Here is a 26,011-nt window from a genome sequence, read left to right as displayed (position 1 = left end):
GGCCGCCCGGCAGGAGACACACACATAGCGAGAGCTGCTGCATTGCAAACACACGCGCGCACACACACACGGGCGCGCGCGCTTTCTCCAGCGGTGTTTAGCCCGGGGTCGCGGAGGACAGGCTGGGGGTGAGTCTGGAGGGTTACTGGCTGCACTGGGGCGCGTGGCGTGGGTGTGTATGTGGGGAGGGGGGTAAGCTTAGTGAAGGTGTGCTGTAGCTGCACGCGGAAGGGTTATCTGTAATAACATCTGCAGAGATCAAAGTTATTAGAGCGTCTGTGCTTGCGAGCGTGCGCGCGCGTGCTTGCATGTCTTGCGCCTGCCTGGCTCGTTGCCCCTCCCCTCCGGGTGCAGTCTGCCCACCCCTCCCTCCTGGTTGCTGCGTTTGTCCTGGGATGACCTGTTGAAGGGTCCTGAAATTCCTAAAGCCCGGGCAGAATTGCAATGTGATGTTGATTCTATCTGATTCAGCGTGCAAAATAACGGCACGTGCACGAGCCACGCATTAGCCAGCGGCTCGCATGCATATGCGTGTGCATGCATGCATATTTACAAAAATAGCGTTAAAAAAGTGGACGTGCATGCATACTTGGACAGTATAGCGTTAATAGCTTGCATGCGCGTACGTGTTTGCAAAATATATTTCTCTGTGCGCGCGTGCACATTAGAGAGGGTATTATGCATGAAAGATGAGGAGCCTGTAAAATGCTCCCAAATATCGCACGCGCACACACCCCTCCATCCATCTGCAGGGCAACTGGAGCGCGCGCGTCGCATCGTCACGGATGTGGGGCTAAATAATTTAGTGCAAGCACTATTTTGGTGCACCCTGTGAATCGAAGGAAGAGCAGCATCTGCAGATACGGTATTTAGGGAGGGGGTGTTTTCTTCTTTTCACCGCACGCGCACTAAATACAGTATTTACACATTACCAGGTACAGAGAGGAGAGTCAGTGCATGTTTAAGAACCAAGCGCGCGCAAAATTTAACGCTACTTTGTAATTTTTTTGGGGGGTGTGGAAGAGAGAGATGCTGGAGAGCGCGCGCCGGGTGAGGTGGAACGTGCACGCGCGAGGCTAAAATCGTCCTAAATCGACGTCTAAATCCGCTCCAGCAGTCAGATTGAGCGCGCGCTCCTGGTCTCGTTTCTGCGCTGCAATAAATACTTTCCGCTGTAAATTTACAGGGTTTTACCTGTAAAATGTTTAGATGGAAACCTTAAAATGATAAAAAAAAAACATTAACCTGATGTTTAAATGTGTCATGTGACTTGACGAAAAAAATGCTGTATGTAAGTGGAATAGGTAAATTAGCGACCTTGTTAATAGCTTTCAATTGGCAATTTTTGAAAACTAATGCTGAGGTAAAATTCTTTACATATACAACTCTGAAAAAAATTAAGAGACCAGTTCAGTTTCTGAATCAGTTTCTCTGATTTTGATATTTATAGGTACAGTGCCCTCCATAATTATTGGCACCCCTGGTTAAGATGTGTTCTTTAGCTTCTCATAAATTGAGTTTTGTTCAAAATAATATAGGACCACGATGGGAAAAAAAAGTAAAGTCCAACCTTTAACTCAAGTAAATTTTAAGGGGGAAAGAAAATCCCTGACTAAGAAATAATTATTCTGCATAAAATCACCTGTTCCACAATTATTGGCACCCCTAACAATTCTTAGGAAATAAATTTAATAAAAGTATTTCTGTCACTTCTACAGTAGTTTACGAAGTTGATCAGAGTATGTAGGAACATTTAATTAGTAATTCACAACTTCCTGTTTCCCTGGGGTATAAATATGACGTGACACAGAGGCCATTTATCTTCAACATGGGAAAGACAAAGGAACATACCATTCAAGTGAGGCAGATGTGTATTGACCTTCACAAGTCAGACAATGGCTACAAGAAAATCGCTACTCGCCTACACCTGTCCATATCTACTGTCAGAGGAATTATTAAGAAGTTTAAAACAACTGGAACAGTGGTAAACAAGCCTGGACGAGGACGCAAGTTTATTTTGCCACCACGCACAGTGAGGAGGATGATAAGAGAAATAAAAAGTTCTCCAAAGCTCACTGTTACAGAATTGCAACAAATGGTAGCTTCTTGGGGTCACAAAGTCTCCAAAACAACCATTAGGCGCTATCTACATGCCAACAAGCTGTTTGGGAGGCATGCACGGAAGAAACCATTTCTCACTCACAATCATAAACGCAAACATTTGGAGTTTGCTAAGCGGTACTATGACTTCAACTGGGACCGTGTGCTTTGGTCAGATGAAACAAAGATAGAGCTTTTTGGCAACAAATGCTGTAAGTGGGTCTGGCGTAACACAAGAGCTGAGTATGCAGAAAAGCACCTCATGCCCACTGTGAAATACGGCGGGGGATCAGTGATGCTGTGGGCCTGTTTCTCTTCTAAAGGCCCTGGGAACCTTGTTAGGGTGCATGGCATCATGAATGCTCTAAAATACCAGGACATTTTAAAACAAAATCTGGTGGCTTCTGCCCGAAAGCTGAAGATGGGTCGTCACTGGGTCTTTCAGCAAGATAATGACCCTAAACATGTGGCCAAATCTACACAGAAATGGTTCACCGCACACAGAATCAAGCTCCTCCCATGGCCATCTCAGTCCCCAGACCTCAACCCCATTGAAAACCTGTGGGGTGAGCTGAAGAGGAGAGTGCAGAGGAGAGGACCCAGGTCGCTGGATGATTTAGAGAGAATGTGCAAAGAGGAATGGTCAAAGATCCCTCTTTCTGTATTCTCCCATCTTGTGAAACATTACAGGAGAAGATTAGGTGCTGTTTTGTTGGCAAAAGGGGGTTGTACAAAGTATTAACATCAGGGGTGCTAATAATTGTGGCACACATGATTTGATGTTAAATAATTATTTCTTAATGTGGGATTTTTTTCCCACTGAATAAATTCACTTGAGTTAAAGGTTGTATTTTAGTCTTTTTTTCCATCGTGGTCCTATATTATTTTGAACAAAACTCAATTTATGAGAAGCTAAAGAACACATCTTAACCAGGGGTGCCAATAATTATGGAGGGCACTGTATATGTTTGAGTAAAATGAACATTGCTGTTTTGTTCTATAAACTATGGACAACATCCTTTTCAAATTACAAATAAAATATTGTTGTTAAGAGCACTTATTTGAAGAAAATAAAAAATAACATAACAAAGATAACAAAAAGATGCAGAGCTTTCAGACCTCAAATAATGGAAAAAGAAAACAAGTTCATATTCATAAAGTTTTAAGAGTTCAGAAATCAATATTTGGTGGAATAAACCTGGTTTTTAATCACAGTTTTAATGCATTTTGATATGTTCTCCTTTACCAGTCTTACACACTGCTTTTGGATAACTTTATTCCACTCGTGGTGCAACAATTCAAGCAGTTCAGCTTGGTTTGATGGCTTGTGATCATCCATCTTCCTCTTGATTAAATTCCAGAAGTCTTCAATTTGTTAAAATCAAAAGAAACTCATAATTTGTAAGTTGTAAGTTTTGTTTAGAGCTGTATATTTTTAATACTTTACAATAAGGGTCACGAATAAGAAAGTAGGTAAGTAATAAACGTTGTTAAATGGTTAAGTAACACAATTTAAATTAACACAAGTTAAGAAATGTAATGCTTAATTTAAGTTGTAATAGATTTGTCATGATTAGCTTTTGTTAGTGTTTGTTAATAATTATATAAGAAATTTTATAATTATTTATTGTTGTGACAGTGGAGTGTTTTTATGATGCTTTGTGGATTGTATGGGATGTATACTTAGATAAAACCTAATTAATAATTTTACCTGGAAAATATTTACCTGGAAACCTTAAAATTCTAAAAACATTAACTTATTTTTATGTCATGTGACTTCATGAAAAAAACTGTATGTAAGTGGAATACGTGAATTAGTGACCTGTTTATTAATAGCTTTCATTTGGCAATTTTGGGAAACTAATTTTAAAGATAAATTGTTTTTAATATTTTTAATACTTTACAATAAGGGTCACAAATAAAGTAAGTAAGTAATACATGTTGTTAAGTGGTTAAAAAATAAAGAAATGAATAAATGTACTGCTTAATTATTAAGTCATAATAAATTTGTAATGATTAATAATGTCTTAACTAGTGTAAGGTAATAATTAGATAAGAAATTAGGAATTTGGAAGTTTAAATTATTGTGAGAGTGGAGTGTTCTCACAATGCTTTGTGGATTGTTTGGGATGTGTATTTAGTTAGAAATTATAAAATAATGAGGTTATGTCATTTTGTGTTTCTAAATGTTCTTAAATTGACATTTTTATGAGGTTAGCTAGAGGTTTTTGGGTAGTTTTAAGGAATCACCATGAAGATTAAAACTGAGTTAGGACTAAGTTTTTGAGGATGTGTTTTTATTATTGTTGAGGATGGGGTTTTATTATTGTTTATAAATGAATCATGTAAATGTACAGTTCTTCTACATGTAAAGGCAAGTTATTGATGTAGTTGGAACACCTTTGACCATTTCCACTAAGTAGGTTCAATGTTTAAGATTTCCTTGTGTTTTGAAGAAGGTTCTCGTTTTGAGTGTTGGTTCTTATTAGTGGCTTTTTTTGTTCTCTTAGGGAGGTTCTCATTTTGGGTTTCAGTTCTTCTGTCCCTCCTCACATTTTTTGCAGTTGTTTTTTGAAATCTTGGTTATTTCCAGTGGCACTTCTTTATGTTTTTTGGAGGTCCTCCTTTTGTGTTGTTATTCGTCTTATTGGTCATTCCTTTTTTCTTTCATCTTGGTTTCTCTCAGTGTTTTTTTTTGTTAGGTCTTATAGCAGTTCTCACTTGGATTCTTGGAGCCTTGAGTTGGAGTTCTCTCCATGTTTTTTTGGGTTGGGTTAATTTCAGGTTGGTGAGGTTAAAGAGCAGATTTAGGCTGAAGCCTTATGATGGATTAGTAAAGGTTCAGATGAGCAGATGAACTGCTCTGGTTCAGAAGTGGTTTGGATAATCATGATGTGTTTGTGTGACTGAGCTCAGAATAGGCTCAAAAGTGGGTCAAACTGCAGCGTCTTCAGAAAGGGTTGATGCAGTAAAGCTCAGCTCTGCTCACCCAGCTAGTGGTCAGAAAAAAGCACCCACATCTCTGTCTTAATACAGCAGGCTGTTTTTAAAGATGAACAAAAGATGAAAAGATGAACAAAATGAAAGCAAGTACAGCAGTCTAATTTCAAAAGACTGGAGAGGGTTATCTTTCTCACCCCCTCCTCCTCAGTAGTAAATCTCATTTGGGTTGTTAGGTTGAGGACATTGAGGACACTAAACCTACATGTATAAGAATGTTTGCCTTGACAAATGAAAGCCCATCTACTCCTAAGCTGTGACTGATAACAGTTTATATTAGCTTGTTGTAGCATGACTGCGTTAGCCAGCACTATTCTGAATTACTTTACCTATCTCAAAAATATACTGTCTAGAAAACCCAGCTGGACGCTGACAACTGAATATGAACACAAGTACTGGATTCAAGCTAGAATCCTGCCGTCTAGAAACCAGGTAGGGTGCTGAGCACATAATAAAACCATAGCAACCACCTAGTGTGTTAAAGTAATTGCCTAGCTACAATCTAGCAACTGTCTGGGGTACTACAGCAACCACTTGAGGCATCATAGCAATCCTCTAGCTTGGAATATAATTGTTTCACAAAAAAAGATAGGGTGTTGATGACATAGTAAAACTTAAGCAGCACCCTGGCAGTCACCAGGGATACCATAGCAACCAGTGAAACATGTACACCCTTATATACTGACTTTAAGAAAGAAGTCAGTATAAGCCTTGTGGTTCCATGTGCTGATGAATGCAGTATGGACTAAGAGGTTTCAGTGTGATTCTACAGGGGTTGTACAATAAAACTGAAACAGACCACAATAATTTATTGTCCCGACAGACAGTTCTGGTGGAAACAGGAGAGTTGAGGTGCACATTGAATTCTGCCGCGATTTGGGCAGCAGTGGTTTTATGTTTTTTGGATACGATCCGGGTTAGCACCCGAACATCCTTTTCAGACAGCTTTCTCTTACAGCGTCCACAGTTAATCCTGTTGGATGTGGTTGGTCCTTCTGGGTGGTATGCTGACATTACCCTGGATACCGTGGCTCTTGATACATCACAAAGACTTGCTGTCTTGGTCACAGATGCGCCAGCAAGACGTGCACCAACAATTTGTCCTCTTTTGAACTCTGGTATGTCACCCATAATGTTGTGTGCATTGCAATATTTTGAGCAGAACTGTGCTCTTACCCTGCTAATTAAACCATCACACCCTGCTCTTACTGGTGTAATGTGCAATTAATGAAGATTGGCCACCAGGCTGCTCCAATTTAGCCATGAAACCTCCCAAACTTTTATTGTTTCATTGTCCAACCCCTGTAGGTGTTACTATGCTTTTAATACTACTGCTATTTCTGCTTTTTTGGACAATTACGTATACTGCTGCAGTTATTTAGGTTTTATACTGTACAGGGTGTGATTGGTTGTACACTTTGTGTCCTCAGGGCCGGATGTCCTGAGGTGCTGATATGGCTCAGACGCTGCAGATGGCGATCCCCAACTTTGGCAACAATGTCCTGGAGTGCCTAAATGAGCAGCGGCTGCAGGGGCTCTACTGCGACATCTCTGTAGTGGTCAAGGGGCACACATTTAAGGTAGGGGTGGGCGATATGACGATCTGTTATCTATATCATGATATTGTTACATCACAGTGCTCTTTTCTGAGTGTGAGACAGATATGGTACTTTTCTCCACTTCGTCCTCTCTTCCCTCCTAGGCACATCGCTCTGTCCTGGCTGCAAGCAGTTCGTACTTCCGTGACCTCTTCAACTCCGGTACAAAAAGCTCAGTGGTGGAGCTGCCACCTGCTGTGCAGCCGCAAAGCTTCCAGCAGATCCTTGCCTTCTGCTACACAGGGCGGCTCAGCATGAATGTGGGTGATCAGTTCCTGCTCATGTACACCGCCGGCTTCCTGCAGATCCAGCAGATCATGGAGAAGGGTACCGAGTTCTTCCTGAAGGTCAGCTCACCCAGCTGTGACTCGCAGGGTCTGCACACTGAGGAGGCACCACCCTCTGAACCCCAGAGCCCTGTTGGTGGAGTTATGGGTGGGGGTATAGTCGCCACAGCAGCGGGGCGCCCAGCCTCCTGCCTCACACCGCTCTCACTGGTGTCGAGGGTGAAGACAGAACAGCCACAACCACAACTGCAACCTCAGCATCAGCAGCATCAGGAAACTTCCCCGTATTCGGTGGTCTGCACACCAGTTGCAAAACGGCTTTGGGAGGGGGGCAGTCGAGAAGGGGGTGGGGGGGCAGCGGGAGGAGGAGGTGGAGGAGCAGGGATGAGGAAGACCCCACGTTTTTCACAGGAACCAGCACGAGGGCTCAATGCCATACCTTCTCAGGGTGCAGCGATGTTGGGTGGGGGATCAACTGCAAATGGCAACAACAACAACAATAACAACAACAGCAGCTGCAGTGGTGCTGGTGGTGGGGGCAGCGGTGGGGGCACTCCAGAGGGCACTAGCCCAGGCACTCTGAGCATGTACACCAGTGACTCGCCTGTCTCCTACCACGATGACGAGGAAGAGGAGGAGCTGACAGACGAGACGGCCGAAGAGCAGTACAGGCAGATCTGCAACATGTACCAAATGTACAGCATGATGAATGTGGGGGCCACAGGTAAATGCACATGTCTACAGCCCATCCAGCATGTATACCCTTTTCATGTTTAATATTCAGAAACTTGTCACTGTTACAATTTTCAGTCAGTGATGATTCCTATAGCACTTAATATTACATTTCCATTTTGAGTCAAACTATCGTGTCTCATGGAGGAAAAAGTGTAAAGACCTTTAACACTAACTGAATACCCCTTTTGAGAGTGCACCTATTAGCCTGTAGAGTTAGTAACTATTAAAACAGCAACATAATAATCAAGCATAAGCAGCCCTTTTGGTTGTGTTTTCACTCCAAGATCAACTGTTCAATTCTCAATGGGAATTCACTGAGTTTTGATGTTGATATTTCCAAAAAATAATGTTTATTATTATTTTTTAATTTGGGAGAGACACATTGCACATTATAGAAGCCCTGCATGACAACACATTACTCAAGGCTTGCCTGAAAGGATTATTCACAAGTTTTAGATGTATTTGTTTGACAGCCCATAGGTGTATAGATTTTTATAAGACTTGTGTATTATTATTTATTTGTGTTACATTAAGTTAAATAATTAAATTAATTAAAATAGTTAACATATTTTTGAACCATGTTTGTTTTGGGTTGTTATTCTGTGCTCTAGTAAAGTTCTGTTCTGTTATCCGGTTTATAGCACTACTTTTCCTTTACCCTGCACTCATTATTGTCTTGTTTTTCACTAATTAGTGTCTGCCTTCGTGTTCTGTAGTGATGCCTTTTATGTTTCTTAAGTAATGTTCTTCTCTGTATTTTAGCTGGAGAGCGGGTAGACTCCCTGCCAGAACACCTGACTGTAGAGTCCAGGGGTAGAGGGGTCCGGGTGCGTCCAGAACTTGCCTCTTTGCCAACGGAGCTCATAGCCCAGATCGGGAACCGCTGCCATACCCGACTGTACGAGGAGGGGGAACCGTCAGAGAAACTGGAGCTGGTGACTGGAACCAGTGTCTTTATCTCCCGCGCTCAGCTTATGAACTGCCATGTTAGCGCCGGAACACGACACAAGGTTCTACTGCGCCGCCTGCTGGCTGCCTTCTTTGACCGGTATGACAATTTAAGTAATAACTAGGGATATAACTAGGGATAACCAGGGATGCAATGTTTAGTTAATATAATTAACAATGTTGATTATAAAAAAATGTCAAATAATTGTTAATTTGTAGCACTACACAAAATACTGGGGACAGAAACACAGTGGGGAAAGGGTAACACTCAACTGGGCCTGCATCTCCAAAAGTGCCCAAACTTAACAGATTACACATTTCCTCGTTAAATAGCAGCAACTGGAGTATTTATTTTCTGCTGAACTAAAAGAGGAGGTGGCTTCTGTGTTTCAGTGTTTTAGGCCTATTATTGAGAAGAGCCACTATACCCTATATACTATATACCTACCTTCCTAGTTCATAACACCTAGGAATCTCTGTGGTTCCAACAGTTTTGGATTGAGACCATTGAGTTAATGCAAAAACTTTGTTTGTCCCTGAGAATGTACCTGAGAAATCTTAATTTTATGAAATTTACACTTGTGGAGTATAAAAAACAGACTGTGTTCACAAAGGCACGTTGGAACCTCCCTGACATGCTCAGTGAGAGATTTTGTATAGATATGAGTATCATCAATGTAACACACAAGCCACTTTTAGAGCATATCTTTGAATATGTTGTTCATGAAGAACATTAATGTCTAATTAAAGTCTTTCTTTCTCTCTCTCTCTCTCTAGGAGTACTTTAGCAAACAGCTGTGGGACAGGGATTCGCTCGTCCACCAACGACCCCAACCGCAAACCTTTGGACAACCGAGTTCTACATGCAGTCAAGTGTGAGTAAATCCAACACACACTTGTTCAAACAGCTCTTTTCTTTCTTGTTAGAGACAAAAAAAATCTGTGCTATTTTATTGGTAATCAATTAATCAACTACTCAATTATCTAATTTTGTTCACAGTTTACTGTCAGAACTTTGCTCCGAGCTTTAAGGAGAGTGAGATGAATGCGATAGCGGCAGACATGTGCACTAACGCCCGGCGCGTGGTCAGGAAGAGCTGGATCCCAAAGCTGAAGCTGCTGATGGCCGAGAGCGACGCCTACGCTACTCTTTTCCCCGACGCTAACAAGCCGGAGGCCGATGCCCTGGGGGCGGAGCCTGCGTTTGACACGACCATTATGGAGAGTGGGCCATGCTCTGAGGGCACCCAGTCGTCTGAGGCTTTGCAGCAGGGGGTAGGCGGAGACAGTGGAAGTTTGTTTTAGTGAGTACGGTTGCCAATGTGATGGTGGGCGTTGCCCTTTTTCTTTTTCCTGAGATGCAGATAGACTGGAAAGAAAGAGAGAGAGAGAGTGAGAAAGAGAGAAATAAAAAGAAGTTCAGAGGTGTGGCTTACTGGTATAAAAGGTAGTTTTTTATAGTGTTTTTTTTTCTTCTTTTTTTTGGCTTTTTAACCATGTTTTTTTTAACACCAGCCAATCATACACCAATGGAGATATTTTAATTCATGGGTTCAGAGGAAAAAGGGATTATGATGTTAAAGAAGTGGGGCTATTATAAAGGGGAGGGGCTTGTTAGGGCGGGGCCGTTGAGAACGAAAGCACTTTATTGGTCTATTGACACTGTCTGATTTCATCATGATTGTATTGGTATGGAATGTTCTGTCAGTTTGCTGGATTTAGGGAAATTTATTCAAATAGTAAAGTAAAAGTCCCAGGAATTAGTACATCTTGTTCTATATTTTCTTCACAGTGGTGGTAAATGTGAAAAGGGGTCGTGCAAAAGTACACTAAATACACCATGCAAGTACACCATGCAAAAGTCATGGAATAGGAAGTAGTGTTATGTTACATGACTTTTTACATGTCCAATGAAAGCTACAGAACACTCTACTCACCAGTGGGATATGTGTGTGGGGCCACCTGAATATGATATGGGTATGATTTTTAGCCAGAGACAATTCTAGCCAGACACCACTGACCACAGTTATTACCACCGACTGTCCACTGTGACGTATTCCCAGTACACAATAGACCCTATGGATTGAGGAATGTTAAATACCTACTTAACATGAGAAATGGAGTGTCTCATCCTTCTGGCACCCGCTATCCAGGATTGCAGGACATACTTTTTAACCTTTCGTTCAAGAGATCACCTCACTCACAGACATGGCTGTTCCTAAGCTGCCACCTAAGGTAAGGTCAGTATATTAAAGCCATTTTTAGTATCCAAATTTATCATTTACTATTTTTTTGCTGCAGAATGCCCTGCAGTGTGTATCCCACCATCATTTTAATGAATTTTAGAAAACAAGTTTTAGACCCGAAATCTGCTACAAATCTGCTCTGTATCAGGCAGTGCATAACAATTTCTGGGAAGCTTTAAGAGCTTAATCAGACGTCTGATTCCATTCACCACCACTGTGAACAGTTCTAACTGTAAGTATTCTATTCAATTCTAACTGCACTGTAATAATCACTTCACATATGTGGTTTATTTGGTTGGAGTTTACACTTTTTAAAGAGCAACCAAAGAGTTTTATTGATTCGGGACTAATTTTAGACCCCCCTTTTTTTAGAACAGTCATAATATTCCCAGAGAGAGAGAGAGAAAGAGAGAAACACAGAGAGAGTATAGGGCAGAGAGAGGGAGTGAATGGCTGGGTAAATTGGTGTGAAGGCATGCGTGTATGTGTATGTGTCCTTTTTCTGTGTGTGTGTGTGTGTGTACTGCAGTGGGATATTTTCTATGCATGTTAATCTGTCTGTTTGTGTGTGTGTTCAAGGGAAGGGCTTTGCACAAGTGTGTGTGTGCTTGTGTGTGGTTGTTCTGAATGTGGAGGGTGTATTTCTGCTTTTTTGTGTGTGTGTGTGTGTGTGTGTGTATGTTGATGGGACCAAGATATATAATGAATCACTGAATCATTTCCTAAAGAATCATAATAGAACTGAGGCGTGACCAAGGCTTCATGATTCAGAGAGAGAAAAAGAAAAGAGAGAGAGAGAGAGAGAAAGAGAGAGAGAGATTCAGTGCAGTGATTGGACAGTGTGTGCCCTTTGATGTATGTACTGATGACACTGACGCTGTGGTTCTGGAGGCTAATAAAGCAGCTCCTGCAGAACTCAGAGAACCCTAAGAATGTTTATATATTAAAGGAGTACAGATGAAAGGAGATTAGAATACAAGCTGCTCTCTGACACACGCATCTCATCCTTTCATCTACACAAACATACAACACAGGGAGGTACTGTATCTCATATTTTCATCTCTTATTTAGTGCATTTTATTTTACTGTCTGTATATATAGATCCTTTCTTTACGGATTAGTGATAGGCTGATACTAACACAAATTAAGATAGACTGGGAGAGATAAAGGGATGTGGGATAAATGGAAGGATGGAGAAATAAATGAATAGATTGATGGGTGGAGGGATAAACAGAACATTGAGGGATGGATGGATGAAGGGATACATGATGACTGGATGGATGGAAGAATTAATGGAAAAATTTATGAAGGGATCAATGAGTGTATGGATAATTGATAAAGGAATGAATGTGGATAAACAGATATATGGAAAAAGGAATAAAGAAAGGAATTGATAGACAAATTAGAGGATGAAAGGATGAGATGATGCAGAGATACACAGATGGAGGGATGGATGAGGAAATGATTGAGTAGATGAGTGAGGCTGTTCTGTAATTAAGAAGGAAGAATGTATTGATGCTCAGCTCACTGAAGTCGGTACTGATGCTGCCTCTATGTTGCCGTGGGTGAAAGCGATGATGCTTTTTGAGAGCTGAGCCTTGTTACTGCCACAGAGAGAGAGAGAGAGACAGAGAGAGAGAGAGAGACAGAGAGAGACAGAGAGACAGAGAGAGAGACAAATGGGTGACAGTAGCAGACAATTTTATTTATAGCCACACGGGGGCAGCAATGTGACAAAAAGTGCAGCATCCCGATTTCCCAGTAAATTAAGCGTAAATATTAAAGATTCGTTTTCCATTATTTTCTAATAACTGACTCCAGCTGACCTAAACAAACTAAACTCCCTCTAAATGATGATTCTGAGTGTTACAAATACTGCCAACTTGTAAACTTGAATTATAATGAAATGTTATGCTGTTTTTTTTACTTTGTATTATTATTGTTGCTTTTTTATATATATTTTAAATGCAAATTTTGCATGTGTACTGAGGTCAGTGTAATCAAATGAAACGTGACCCAAAGCAATATTACTGCACAGCTGCGACTAAATCTGAGTGTAAAAACTGGAGTTTTTGATTTCTGGCCTTAATGGAGACAGTCTCTCTGTGTTAGACACTTTTAGTGCTGCATTTGGTACGTTTTTTTTTTAAGTGGACTGTTAGAGAATGCTCAGGTGCTGATAAGGGAAATGATGGGATATGTGTTTATAAGACTGCCTGGTGAGAGAGTGAGAGAGATGGTGAGTATAATAATTGTAATGCTTGAACAGAAAGCACCTTTGCTGGTGTGTGTTTGGCTCTGTGAGCCGCCCTTCAACTCCCTCTCACACACTCTCACTGTAAGTGACGACTGTGGATAGTGGACAGTGGATCTGATCTGTTACATTTTAAAGCGATAGTTTGGTGAAAAACTCATTTCCCCACCTCTCACAACAATAATGGTGATCAGGTAATGTATAAAATGTGGATTTTTTAGTTTAGCACTGAAGATTCATGGCTAATGTTGCTAACAAATAATTGAAGGGTATATCCCACCAATTAGCATGGTGTGACCTGCATGTTTATGTCATTTCCTATTCCAATTTTAAATTCCACTTAAAATGTTACATATTCTAGAACCTGAAACATATTTGAATTGTCCAGTCCACCTTAAATCTTAAATCTTGCAGTTATATTCTGATTATTGAGGTCAATTATAATGTTTAATGTTCCAGTTACATTCTGGAGTCTAACTCCAGAAAAAAATGTCCATTCCACCTTAAATCTTGCAGTTCTATTATATAGGTGGGCCAATAACAGTTTTCCATTCCAACATAATGTTTGCTCTTAATTTAAAGTCAGTTACCATTTTGCATTCCACCTTAAATTTAGCAGTCATATTCTGAAGCCTGGGACCAATTAGAATGGCTCATTCAATCGTAAATGTTGCACTTACATTTTAGGATCCAACTTGGAATGTCCATTTCATCTTAAATCTTGCAGTTACATTCTATAGCCTGGGGCCAATCAAGATTTTTGAAACTGCTTTATTATTTAAGGTGGAATAAAAGGTGGATTTAAAGTTAAAATCCTACCTCAGACTCCTCCCCTCAAAGCACATTGAAGTGTTCAGTAATCTCTAACAGACTTGCTTATGTTTCTTCTAACACTCTATGTATGTGAATAACCAGACTGTTATATAGAACATGATGCTGATTGGTGGGTGACTGTGATGATTGGGTTTCTTGTTAGCAACCTAAGTCTTCTAAAGAAGTCATGAGAACAGGGCGTGCCTGATCGACTGGAGGAAGGGGGTTATTGTGATTCGATCATACTATCGCTTTAATGGTTTTGTTATTTCTACTATTTACTTGTTAGTTTGTTTACTTAGTTTTATTATTTCCACCTTTTTTATTTTTATATTAGGCATTGCTAAGGCCCCTCCATGCCACCCAGGGTGGTGAGTGGGAGGGGCTAAGAGATGCTTTATGTGTCTCTCTAATCGAGAGAAAGAGAGAGAGAGAGAGAGAGAGAGATAGGAATAGAATGGAGAAGGATTTACCTGTTTGTTGATGGTGTGTGTTTCTGCTTTTCTGCGCTCAACAGCGACCTCTAGGCCCTTCAGGGGTCACAACACTACAGCTCTACTCTCAGCTCTAAAACCTATTCTACACTCAGCTCTATCAGTGCCCTGCCCACTGGAGACACACTCACACACTCAGAGACACTCCCAGGTGGAGGGTGTGTGTATCTACCTCCCTCCTCCGGCCTCAGCCACGCCCCTCCAGCCCTGCAGATCCAGACAGCAGGTCAGCATCCAGCAGAGAATTCCCCCTGATGTTTTCAAAATAGATGAGTCTGCTCCTTATTCAAATTTTCCGTTCCACTTTAAATAGTGCAGCAGTGATATTTAGTTACTTTGGTTAACAGAATATTAGACATTTCCTGAGTGTTGCCATTTTTAAGATGGAATGGAATGTTTTTGATGCAGCTTTAGGAGACCGACTGTAACTCTTCAATTTAAGCTGGCAAGAAGACGTTCATTATAAGAAACAGAGCAGCCAGTGTTGTACAAATAAGACTTTGGGGCCAGAATATAGAATTATGAATATGGTAGATTATTACCTCAAAGTAGAGCTGGAGGATTATTAGCATGGTGATGCACTGTAAAAAAAAATAAGTCAGGCCAACTTGAAGTAATACACTCATTGACAAAAAAAAAAATGCATGGAGGCCGATGCTGGTGTAATGATCTACGGAACCATCCCATATGACAGTCTGTCACCCCTAGTAGTGATAACACTAACAGTAAGGTGCCATGTCTCCACCAGATTGCAACACCTACTTGTCCTGCCCACTGACCAGAATAATCACCAGTCAAGCATTCATAGGACAAGCTGGTGGCAACCTACAATCTGTACAGAACCTGTATGTCTCCATGTTCAACCATATCTTATCTTATCTTGTATTCACACTTGATGTGACCCACAGGGTACTACAGTCTCCGTTCAGTTGTACAGTTTTTCCCAATAAACCTATACGTTCACTTGATATATGCAAGTGATTACAATATTATTCATTATTTTTACACATATAAAGTTTAGTTGATTCCAACAACCCCTGCTTAGTAATTTTTTTTGTCAATGAGTGAATAAATGTTAGAGCCTTTGGCCTTCTGAACATTCCCTGATTAATTCACTGTGTAGATTGAGAGGCCAGGTTAGTTGGGTGAATGAAGTGCTTCTTTAGTTCACAACAGAAAATGCTAAACTAACATTGCTAACAAACACAAATGGGACACAGCCTAAATCTCAAATTTCACATTCATATTTCTTGAAATATTGGCATAAAGTGTGTGATTCGTCCCACAAAACACATTTTGTACAGATAAATTATACAGTATCCATTAAAATCCGGGCACGGGGGCTCCGGGTGGTCCTGCAGACTATGATCAGGAGATATTTGGTTCGAATCCCAGTCATGCAGCTTGCCATTGGCTGCTTTAGCTCTGAGAGAGCTGGTTAGTCCCCACCCTCCTGGTGTTGGGGCATTACTAGTAATAGTAATAGTAATAATTGGGTAGTACTCCCATATCTTGTGGGTGAATAATCAGCATAGCATAGTTGTATAAACTGACTTCAGGTCACTTCAGAAATATATTTACGAAATGAGGGCAGATGAACTCGACCACAAAGTTGTATTTACCAGTATTTAACAACAATCAGATGATTTGCTTTTTCGCTTTTTTGTCTTGTGTCTGATCAGAACTTTAAACAGTAATCACATCATATTTATGAATTCCAAAGTTATAAAAAAAATATTCAAAGGTGAATGTGAAGGCAGCAATAGAGATTTAACCACTTTTACAATTTTTTATGCTTGTTATAGAACTATATTTTAAACTTTAATTGTAATTTTTAACATTTGCACCTCCATTGTTTGGAGGGAACTTTACTCCTCTGTTTGGAGTGAATAGGTGTGGGGGCAAGGGGTGAAACAGGATTGGGCCTAAATGCTTGTTTAGGAATGTTAGCCTAGCATCTCCCAATATAAACTAAAGAAGCATCAACTGAATCTGATCAGTGACCAAAATGACTCTTATCTTTCGATCTTCCTTTGTTACAGTGTGGAGAGAGGGTGTGTCTCAGGTGAGGTTTCGGGTCTTCCTGCAGGTCTTTTTATTTCTCCTCTATAAATATATATATATATAAATATATAAATACAGTATACACACACAGACACACTGTAAATTATACAGACCCAACACTAAAGACTGATTGTTAGTTGTGCGTTCACAGCATGAAGTATTAACCCCTCAGAAACCGCTGATGCAGTAATTGTTTACTGATGACTCCCTCTGTGACCCCAAGACCCCTGATTACATCTGTGTTTCCAAGTGCCAATACCTTTGTGAGCTCCTTTACTGTGACCCGATGTGGAAGAAAATTGCACATGAACTGCTGTATGAAACATTGGAATATGAATCTTAATAAAAAAGCTTTTTGACTACAGAATATTGTGTTTTTATTAACATTAGAATACACACTTTCAAGATACACTTATATTTGCAACATTTTACATTTTTAGGTTTTTGTACCTTTTAAGACTATTAAGAATAATTGAAATTGTGACAATTTTTTATCTTTTAAACAATCATAAATCATACACTGGACAATCTCAAATGCCCTAACACTTTTGTCCATTTAGTGGTTTAAGACTAGATTTATAGACATTGTTAGACCTAGTTTCATGATGTACCTTAGAAGTAAATAATGTTATATATTTTATTTATTTAGAAGCCAGAAGCTTAAGGTTGTTGACCAGAGAAGCTGTGCAGACTGTGTTTGCATATCAATTGCGTACTAAGTACTTATACTCTAAGTTATATACACTACAAAAGTTGTAGAACACCCCCATTTTTATTTATTTATTTATTATTTATAACTAACTTTGGTTAGTTAGTCATTTAAGCTCTTTAGGTTGAGTCAGTACCTGGAAATGAAAAAAGTCCAGTGTACAAAAGTTTTCAGAAATTATGTACACTGCCAGTCTTTAAAGAAACCAAATGAACTAAAACTCACTAGAAATCACCACTATTCCTTGTTTTTTTTTTTTCATTTATGGATAATGGCTCTCACTGTGGTTTGCTGGAGTCCCAAAACGTTAGAAACAGCTTTATAACCTTTCCAAGACTAAGTCATTGCGTTTCTGAATACAACTTGGCCAAAGACACCGTGCTCAGGGTATTTCCAGCCATTTGATTCATCTGAATGTCAGAGTTCTGTTTACACCCAGAGTAAACTTCTGGAAAACATAGACTGAAAGGTGATCACTGATTTGATTGTGATATAATCATGCTATATGTAGTTTTGGTTGCAGTGCTTTATTTTTCATGAAATATGAGGTATTTTGCAGTTCGGTTGTGTTGGAGGAGGAGCTCACTTGGGCCAGTGCTTATAAAATTAATATATAATATAACATTCTAACTTGTGCAACTTTTCTTACGATCACAGTGTGATTTGTTACTTTGCTATATTCTGATTATCACACCATAGCTTTATATAAAAATAAAAATTGGTATTAAAAAAACATAGGCCTTGGTTACAGAACATTTTCATGAGCCCAACCCAAAAGAGCTTATGGAAAGGGGTGGGAAGTCTTAGCTCGACTTGGCCTACATTCGGCTGGGCATACTCTACTATAAACCAGACCTGGGAGTAAATCAAATGAAAACACAAATTTTTTTGGTTAAAAGAATTTATTTTAATAGAATAATATTTTTCATAATTTTTCTGTGTTGATCCACACCAACACACGTGCATTCACTCACACACACACTCGCGCATACATATTAATATACACTTTTACATTTAGGGTGTACTAACACTAGGCACAGTTACTTACTTAATTAGAAATACGTGCCAGAGATGGGAGAGAGGGGGGTTTTCCTGACTGTGGTGCTGAATTCGGCACAACACCGGAATTTTCGTTTACATGCGGACCGCACTTGAGTCCAAGTAAACAGTGCCCTAGCTCACCTCTTCAAATGGACCAGGGCTCGGTTTGGAGAGATCACACTAGTCAATTAAGCCGTGCTTTGGGAGGTAAGCGTGCCGGGGCACGGCGCGGACTGCCTAGTGTGAGTACACCCTTAGAGTCTCAATAGGGCGGAAACTCAGATGAGCTGATTCTTACAATCCGTTCAAAACATTGGATTCTGCTCCCTGTTCAGACAACCTTAATTCCACCTTAAATTCATATACAAGAACCATCCCATCAGTACAGAGGCAACGACAGTGTAGAGGAGTAAAAAAAAAAATGCAATGGAAAAATTTGCTATTTTGTCATTAAAACATATCCGGGATGGGTGGAGCTAAACATTATACTGCAACCAGCCAGCAGAATCACTAGACCTGTGGTGGGCATTATTTTTGAGAGATGTTGTGCTGACCATCCTTTTATACAGTTACTGATGATATGATGTAGTAAAATAAAATAACATAACATGTACTCCATTCTGCAGAGTAGCTTAAGGCCTTTGAGTTTTACGGTTCCTTAAAACTGTCTTTTTTATACTTTTCCTTTGAAGGAAGTGCTTTAAATAGGCACACAGTTCCATCATGCATTTAAAAAGAAACACAACGGCATTTTTCAGCGTTTTCAGCATGTACAGCGAGCATATTTTGCATTAGCTTGTATTTGGCTATTTTTACACCTTCAAAGACATGATCTGAAAACATCTGAAAAGACTGAAATGCTCCTTTAATGCAGAGACAATTACTTTAACCCAGAGTGAGGACACAGATGCGCGTCAGCCTGCTGAAAACATGTAGAGCATCCAGCAGAGGGCGCTACAAAAGCTACATCCAGACCCATCTGCCTCAGAGCGAATATAAACCAACATAATGCAAAGGTCAGTCTACAAACATAACCCTGCCCCCCAGACCTACAGCGTCACACATTCAGTCATGGTAATAACACAGCACAATCAGAAGGGGGCAGTGTTTGGCTGTGTTTTAATACACATACAAAGCCGTACCAAAGTCCTAATACTAGGACTAATACCACGGGTTAGTGAGCTTGCTTATTAATCAAAACATTTACACAATAAAAGTCTGCACGATTCACTGCTGCTCATATCTGTGCTCAAACTGCTATTTTACGTCATTTGCGTACAGCATTGTGAACCACACCAGTATAAAAATACAATAAGGCAGCATTACCTCCCTGCAACCCTCCCACCCATAGATACAACAATGGAATTGCACTATAAAAATGATTAATAATAATAATAAAATAACCGCCAACCAATCAACTCCATCGGATTAGCATACAGGAGTCAATTCAGCATTAGAGAGAGACAGATAGACAGAAAGAAAGAAAGAAAGAGAAAAAAATAGTAAGAAGTACAGATTGTTAAAGACTTTAGCCCTAATAGCGCTGGGTGATGGAGGACGGAGGAGGGGTTATAAGGAGCTTCCTCCTGTCTCTGAAGCCCCCCCAAGCAGCACAGGGCAGTGTATGGGGGCAGGGAGTATACAGGCAGAATGTGAAAAAGCCAGGCAGGTCCAGCAGGGGACGCTCAAAGCGCGAAAAACAGAATGAGGACCACAATCAGGATGATGACCAGAGCGCCAATAGCACACCACTGCCTCCTACCTGCAACACAGTGTAAATACAGTCATTACACATCATTACAGCCTTACCACTTTACATCTACTGCAGTAACCTTATAGAAACTGTAGGGGTTCCGATTAGTAAGTGAGTATGTGGTTGGCTCAAGCACCTCGTAAAAGTGAAAGCATAAAGTTGTGTTTTTGTTTGACTGTTTAAACAGAAGTTTGTCTCAAATAAGCTAAAAACATTTTCTCCCCAATTTACAAGGCCAATTACCCAACTTACTCATTAGCACTCCCCCTATCACTAGCGCTGCCCCAACACCAGGAGGGTAAAGACTAGAACATGCCTCCTCCGACACATGTGAAGTCAGCCACCGCCTCTTTTCAAACTACTGCTGATGCAGCAAGTAGCATCACAGCGCGCTCGGAGGAAAGCGCAGCAACACGGTTCCGATACATCAGCTCACAGACGCCTAGTGCTGACTGACATCACTCTTGGACTATTGTGGGGAAAGAGTGCCATCTACCCACCAAGAGAGAGCATGGCTACATGTGCTCTCTCAGGGCTCCGGCAACTGACGGCAAGCTACATGAATGGGATTCGAACCAGCAATCTCCTCAAAACAGAATTTTATTAATGAAAATGCAGCTCCCTCTCAAATGTAAATATACCATCACTTCTTACTTTTTCTCCTTGCTGCCACACACTGAGCGCAAGCACACACAGACACACACTTACTGCTGGTCATGTGCGACACTTTCTCCAATTTCTTTAACACCGAATCCATCCTGGAACTGGTCTGCTCCATCTCCTCACTGAACTCCCCCAACATCCTACACACACACACACAAACACACATCCAAAATGAAAATTCTTATAACATTAATATCCAGAATTAAATTCTAATAGCACTCTATTGTGTATAGAGTTCACCAACACTTCCACTAGGGGGTGCTGTAGGCAGTAACTTGTTTAGTGCTGGACTGTAGTAATGAAAGTTAACAGCCTGCAGGTGACTCACACAGACTGCTCGTCCAGCTCGTCTCCTATCCTGTTGGACATGTCCTTTAAAACGCGGATGCTGCCTGTCACCAGCTCCAAATGCTCGTCCTGCTCCTGCATGATCAGCTGCATACAGCAGGGGGCACTGTTACATCATTACTGTACAATACAATCATTCAACAACACCAACAACGAGCGTACCTGCTGCTGCTCCTGCTGCTCCTGGATGTATCTGGAGTTGGCAGATACCAGGTGAGGCTCCAGACCTGCATGCCGTGGCTGTGATGGACCACTCATCAGTGCCTACACACAATGTACATAGCCAATCAGAACGGAGGTGATATACATATATCCGTTTTAAAGGTACAGTAACATAAACTGTGTGTTTATTAGACAAAAAAAAAACACGAGCGAAAACAGTTTACAGTGTAGGATAAAAAAATGGTAACGTTGGACAAACCTGTCTGTTCTTTTTCTCTGCCTGCGCTACAGCAGAGGGACTGGAAAGCTGCTCCTTCATCTCCTAAACACACATGATATTAAAACAAATGTACTTCAGTACAGAGCAGAAAAGCATCCTTACCCATATGTAACATGTTCACACAGCACGTTAAAGGCCAAATCCCAAATCTGACCTTCCATATACAGTAAAATACAAAACATGTAGCTTTGACTCAGAAGGGCCTTTTTGTTATTACCTTATGGGATTAAAAAAACAGAGAGATATATATCGTATCTCGCCATTCAGAGAAAAATACAACATCAAGAAACTAGTTTTTATCTAGATAGCCTGGCCCTAATATTAATAGTTCCTTTAGTGTGGATATCCCATTTCTTGTGCTTCTGAAGGTAGTGTCTGCGTTTTAGGACTATATAAGTCAGATAAGCCTTGTTTGTGCTCTGAACGACACATCAGTCCTAAGTGTAAACAGACTGCTCTGAAACTACTCCTTTCAACTACCAATACTAATTCAACCCAACCCCTGATTACATTCAGCACCTAAACACCACATGGTCTGATTTGGACACTTGCCTGATCTAGGAGTGAATATGTAAGTGGATGTGACAGATTAGTGTTCACACTGCTCTAAAATCATTAGATTTGCATCACATCAGGGCAGGAACTCAGAATACTGTGTATGTGTTTTTGCTAACCTGAACAGCCTTCCGCGTCCTCTCCACAAAATCACGCCTCTCCTGCAGCTCATTCTCCCCCAGACGGAACTTCCCAGGGTTAGACTCCACAATGCCTTACACAGTTAAGGTTCATGAACACACTTATACACACACCCATGCAAATATACACACACACTTAAACACACACAGCATGTTTTACTGCACCACAGAAGAAGTCATTTCGGAATTAAAGAAACAGTGTAAACAATCTGAAGCAATATCTATCTCTCTCACACACACACACACACACACACACACACACACACACACACACACACATGGTTGGATACTGATGGTCTCATGCAGGTCCTCCAGGTCCCAGTCGATGGCCCTCAGGCAGTTCCTCAGTTCATTGGTGCTCCAGTCTAGTTCATCTCGACTGATAGGCGTGTCCTCCTGCAGGAGCTCCTCCCACCTCTGGAATAGCCCCCGTGCTCTGGAGAGGGCCTTCTGCACCTCCCTGAAACACAAACAAACACAAATAATAAGCCCACAAGCAGGTTTGGGAGAAATCATTTAAAAATGCACTCCTTTACTAAAGCATTTTACACTGTAAATATAATCACTCGATTAAAAACACAAAATGGTAAGCATAATGATAATCTGTTTAGGATATAATCCAATTACTTATGTTTTTACTGTAATGGTTACAATTGCTATGTTTTCCTATCCTGACTTCATACCAGCATTACATGTTACTACCCAATCCTACACTCAAGCTCACAGAATTTTAATTTAACCTGTAATAATTTATCACACTATAGATCGGCATTGTAGGGTGTATATACAGGAGGGTGTACTAAGCTTATGGTATTAGAATTTGAGGATTTCGAGCAGATTCACCCACCGTATCATTGTGTCTTTGCCCTTTCTACAAAATCCCTCATAAAAAATTACACATTAAGGGTGTGAAAGGCAGAAGGTAATAAGATAGAGCAGAAAAGATCCAACCAGAGACTTTTCTGCTTTAAACACTGCTGTGGTGACCAGCGTTAATCTTTGCCACCCACCATTATGGGTGGCAAAGTATGGGCAGAAATTCATGTTTAAACACATGGGGACTTTTACAAAAATTTTGACACATCTTTACATTAATTTTCATTTGCATAGTCATCCAGACTATGAAGGAACATGTTGTTGCAACTGCAATTGAGGATACTTTCAAAGTTAATGAAATGTTTCGGATCGACGGACCTTCATTTCTTAAACTAATTTTTCTTTACTTAAGTGAGTAATTCTTGTCATATTATTGATTAAAACATTATACATATAGAGCTCAAACACATTAAGAGGCAAGACATTTAAGAAAATACCTTTTGACAATTTCAGCACAGCTGTTAACTGAAAGCCATTCCAGGTTCTACCTCATAAAATATAAAACTTTCTTTATAGTTTGGATGAATTTAGTTCTTTTATTATTATTATTTATTTTTTATTTTAAAATAGTGAAAAGAAACCACTGAATTTAAAGTACCCAAAGTTTGACGAGAATTGTAACTTTGAAAGAGCAATGAAATTTCAATTATTAGGAATATTCAGATGTTCTACATAAATAAATAAAAAAAATGTTATAATGAATGCATGAGTGTATTTACTTCAGTTTATGTGCACTTTAAACTAGGATGGGTTAATTACTGTCTCCAATCTGGCAACCCTGTGAGTGAAGTACATTAAGTACAGTGTGTGTTTACATGCAACTTACAGCTTAATAAACAGGTACCTTTTGCTTGATGGGTGGCCTGAATATAATTCTTTATTTTTTTGTTTACTTTTAAGGATTAATTTAATGTTTTATTTGGGTTTATAAGATGTTATAAACACAACGATATCTCTGATCAAGACCAATGTTGTGCAAAACGTTATTTAAGACTTTAAAAATCACTTACTCACAAAAATATAATGTTATAAAGATGAGAAATATAGATATATAAACAGAAAGTAAATAAATAAGAAGAAATAAGGAAGCACAGGGGACTGAGGGGGTGGTCATGGAGTTGCCACATCCACCAAGAACGTGCCACAAATCACATAACCTAGAGAGTGAGATAAAGAGTGTGTTTACATTAACACACCCCTACAACCCCCATCACACACCTTATAACCCCTCTGAGTCCACCAACACCCTGTTTTACCCCTTTCTTACCCCTTCTCCCTGACCAGCCCCTTACAGCCCTTTATACGGGTTCAGCAGCTCTCACACCGCCTCGCTCACTCCCCGACACCCCGCGGAGTGCTCTGAGAGCGGAGTGAGCGGAGGATAAGAGTGATAAAATAGAGATAAAAGAGTTCCTCACCCTTTAACCACGAAGAACGGGTCCTCCATCGACATGGCTCCTCTCAGCAGCAGTGAAGCAGCCGCACCGCTGTTTACACGCCGCTCCGCATTTCACAATAAAAGTCCCTATTCATACCCAATATTTTACAATAAGAGCCCCACTGTACTCAGAACAGGAGCTCAATCCTCTCTAAAAGTGAAAGCATAAATTTGTATTTGTCTGTGTTAAGCTAAAATGTCTAACTCCAAAAAATATTTAAAATGAATAGATTTTTAAAAATGAAAATACAGCTCCCTCGCAAATGTACAACCACTCGCTGTTGTGCTGTTGGTAGGTTTGTATTTTTAAAGCGGCACTAAGTCCCCTAATTTTTGCTGACTCCACCCTCAGCTCAAATTTGTGATATAATAGGTTTAGGGGCGGGGCACAAGGGAGAGCTGATTGGCTGAGCAGCAGTGTGCCTTGGTCATCCAATACGGTGGCCGAGAAAGCCCAACGCAGTGCAAATTGAAAAGCGCTGCAAAAGCACAAAACACATCCATCAAAATTACAACACAGGCGCAGCAACTAGAAAAACGCGCTGCAACTAGAAAAACGCGCTGCAAATAGAAAAACGCGCTGCAAATTTTCTCGGATGTGTTTTGTGCTTTTGCAGCGCTTTTCAATTTGCACTGCGCTGCGCTTTCTCGGCCACCGTAATCCAATCATTATTGGACAATTTATATTTCAAAAATATAAACATAGATATTGATACAAAATACACAGAAACAAATGTATGTATTTAAGCCATTAGTATGATTAATTCTGTAAATGCCCATATCTCTAAATATTTATACATATGTATATATATATATATATATATATATATATATATATACATATATTTTGTTTGTTTGTTTTTTACATATCAACAAAATACATTTCTCTGCTTATGTTTTAAATACTGGGTGGAGTGGGGGGCAGGGGTGGTTAAATAAAGTAAAGCTAGGCTAATTAACAAAACTGTAATTCTTAAAAAAAAAATCTTTTAAAGTCAAACGTGCACTGGATGTTGATCTACACAGATTTCTCTTCTGAAAACTGTTTATTTGTGTGAGTAAAGTGCTTCTGTATACAGTAATCTTAGATTTCCAGATTTCCACTAAGGCTAGGTGCAGCAGCTAGCAGCAGTTAGCCACTAAGAAACTCTTGAGTGTTCTGGTAAACCAGGGCAAAATTAGCTAGCCATTAGTCCCATGTAGCTTGTTTTAACCTGGTAAATGTGTAGGCTACAGTCCGATATACTCACCACTAAATGGCAAAAGAGCTAATACTTAGCGTGGTTAGTGACTAATGCTAATACTGCTCCAGCAGTGCTAAAGGCTGATAATACTCACTTCTGATGGGTGAAAGAGCTAGCTGTTAGCGGCTAATGCCAAAGCTTTTCTGGTAGAATTCATACATAAGGTGCACCGGATTATAAGGCGCACTGACGATTTTTAGGAAAATGAAATGATTTAGTGCTAAATTTAATAATGTAATATCTACGGTTTTCTATTTTAATAT

General features: G+C 40.1%; 2 protein-coding genes across 2 annotated transcripts; one reads left to right on the top strand and one right to left on the bottom strand.

Moving 5' to 3' along the window:
• Positions 1-15,443, top strand: nacc1b (nucleus accumbens associated 1, BEN and BTB (POZ) domain containing b). The gene is made up of 7 exons (XM_049471350.1): positions 1-128; positions 6,531-6,680; positions 6,803-7,709; positions 8,483-8,768; positions 9,446-9,543; positions 9,669-9,972; positions 14,499-15,443. The coding sequence occupies exons 2-7, from the start codon at positions 6,555-6,557 to the stop codon at positions 14,506-14,508; spliced, it is 1,731 nt and encodes a 576-aa protein (XP_049327307.1). The 5' UTR covers positions 1-128; positions 6,531-6,554; the 3' UTR covers positions 14,509-15,443.
• A 3,948-nt stretch (positions 15,444-19,391) lies between these two features.
• On the bottom strand, positions 19,392-24,592 carry LOC103033841 (syntaxin-10). Its single transcript, XM_007229997.3, has 8 exons — positions 24,485-24,592; positions 22,481-22,650; positions 22,170-22,264; positions 21,475-21,537; positions 21,216-21,317; positions 21,034-21,140; positions 20,751-20,845; positions 19,392-20,051 (listed from the first exon to the last, which is right to left on the bottom strand). Exons 1-8 carry the CDS (start codon positions 24,517-24,519, stop codon positions 19,975-19,977), a joined length of 744 nt encoding a protein of 247 aa, XP_007230059.1. The 5' UTR covers positions 24,520-24,592; the 3' UTR covers positions 19,392-19,974.
• Between the last annotated feature and the right edge of the window lie 1,419 nt (positions 24,593-26,011).

This window comes from Astyanax mexicanus, chromosome 23 (assembly GCF_023375975.1).
Source record: "Astyanax mexicanus isolate ESR-SI-001 chromosome 23, AstMex3_surface, whole genome shotgun sequence".
Lineage (NCBI taxonomy): Eukaryota > Metazoa > Chordata > Actinopteri > Characiformes > Acestrorhamphidae > Astyanax > Astyanax mexicanus.
This window is presented reverse-complemented; position numbering and strand designations above follow the sequence as displayed.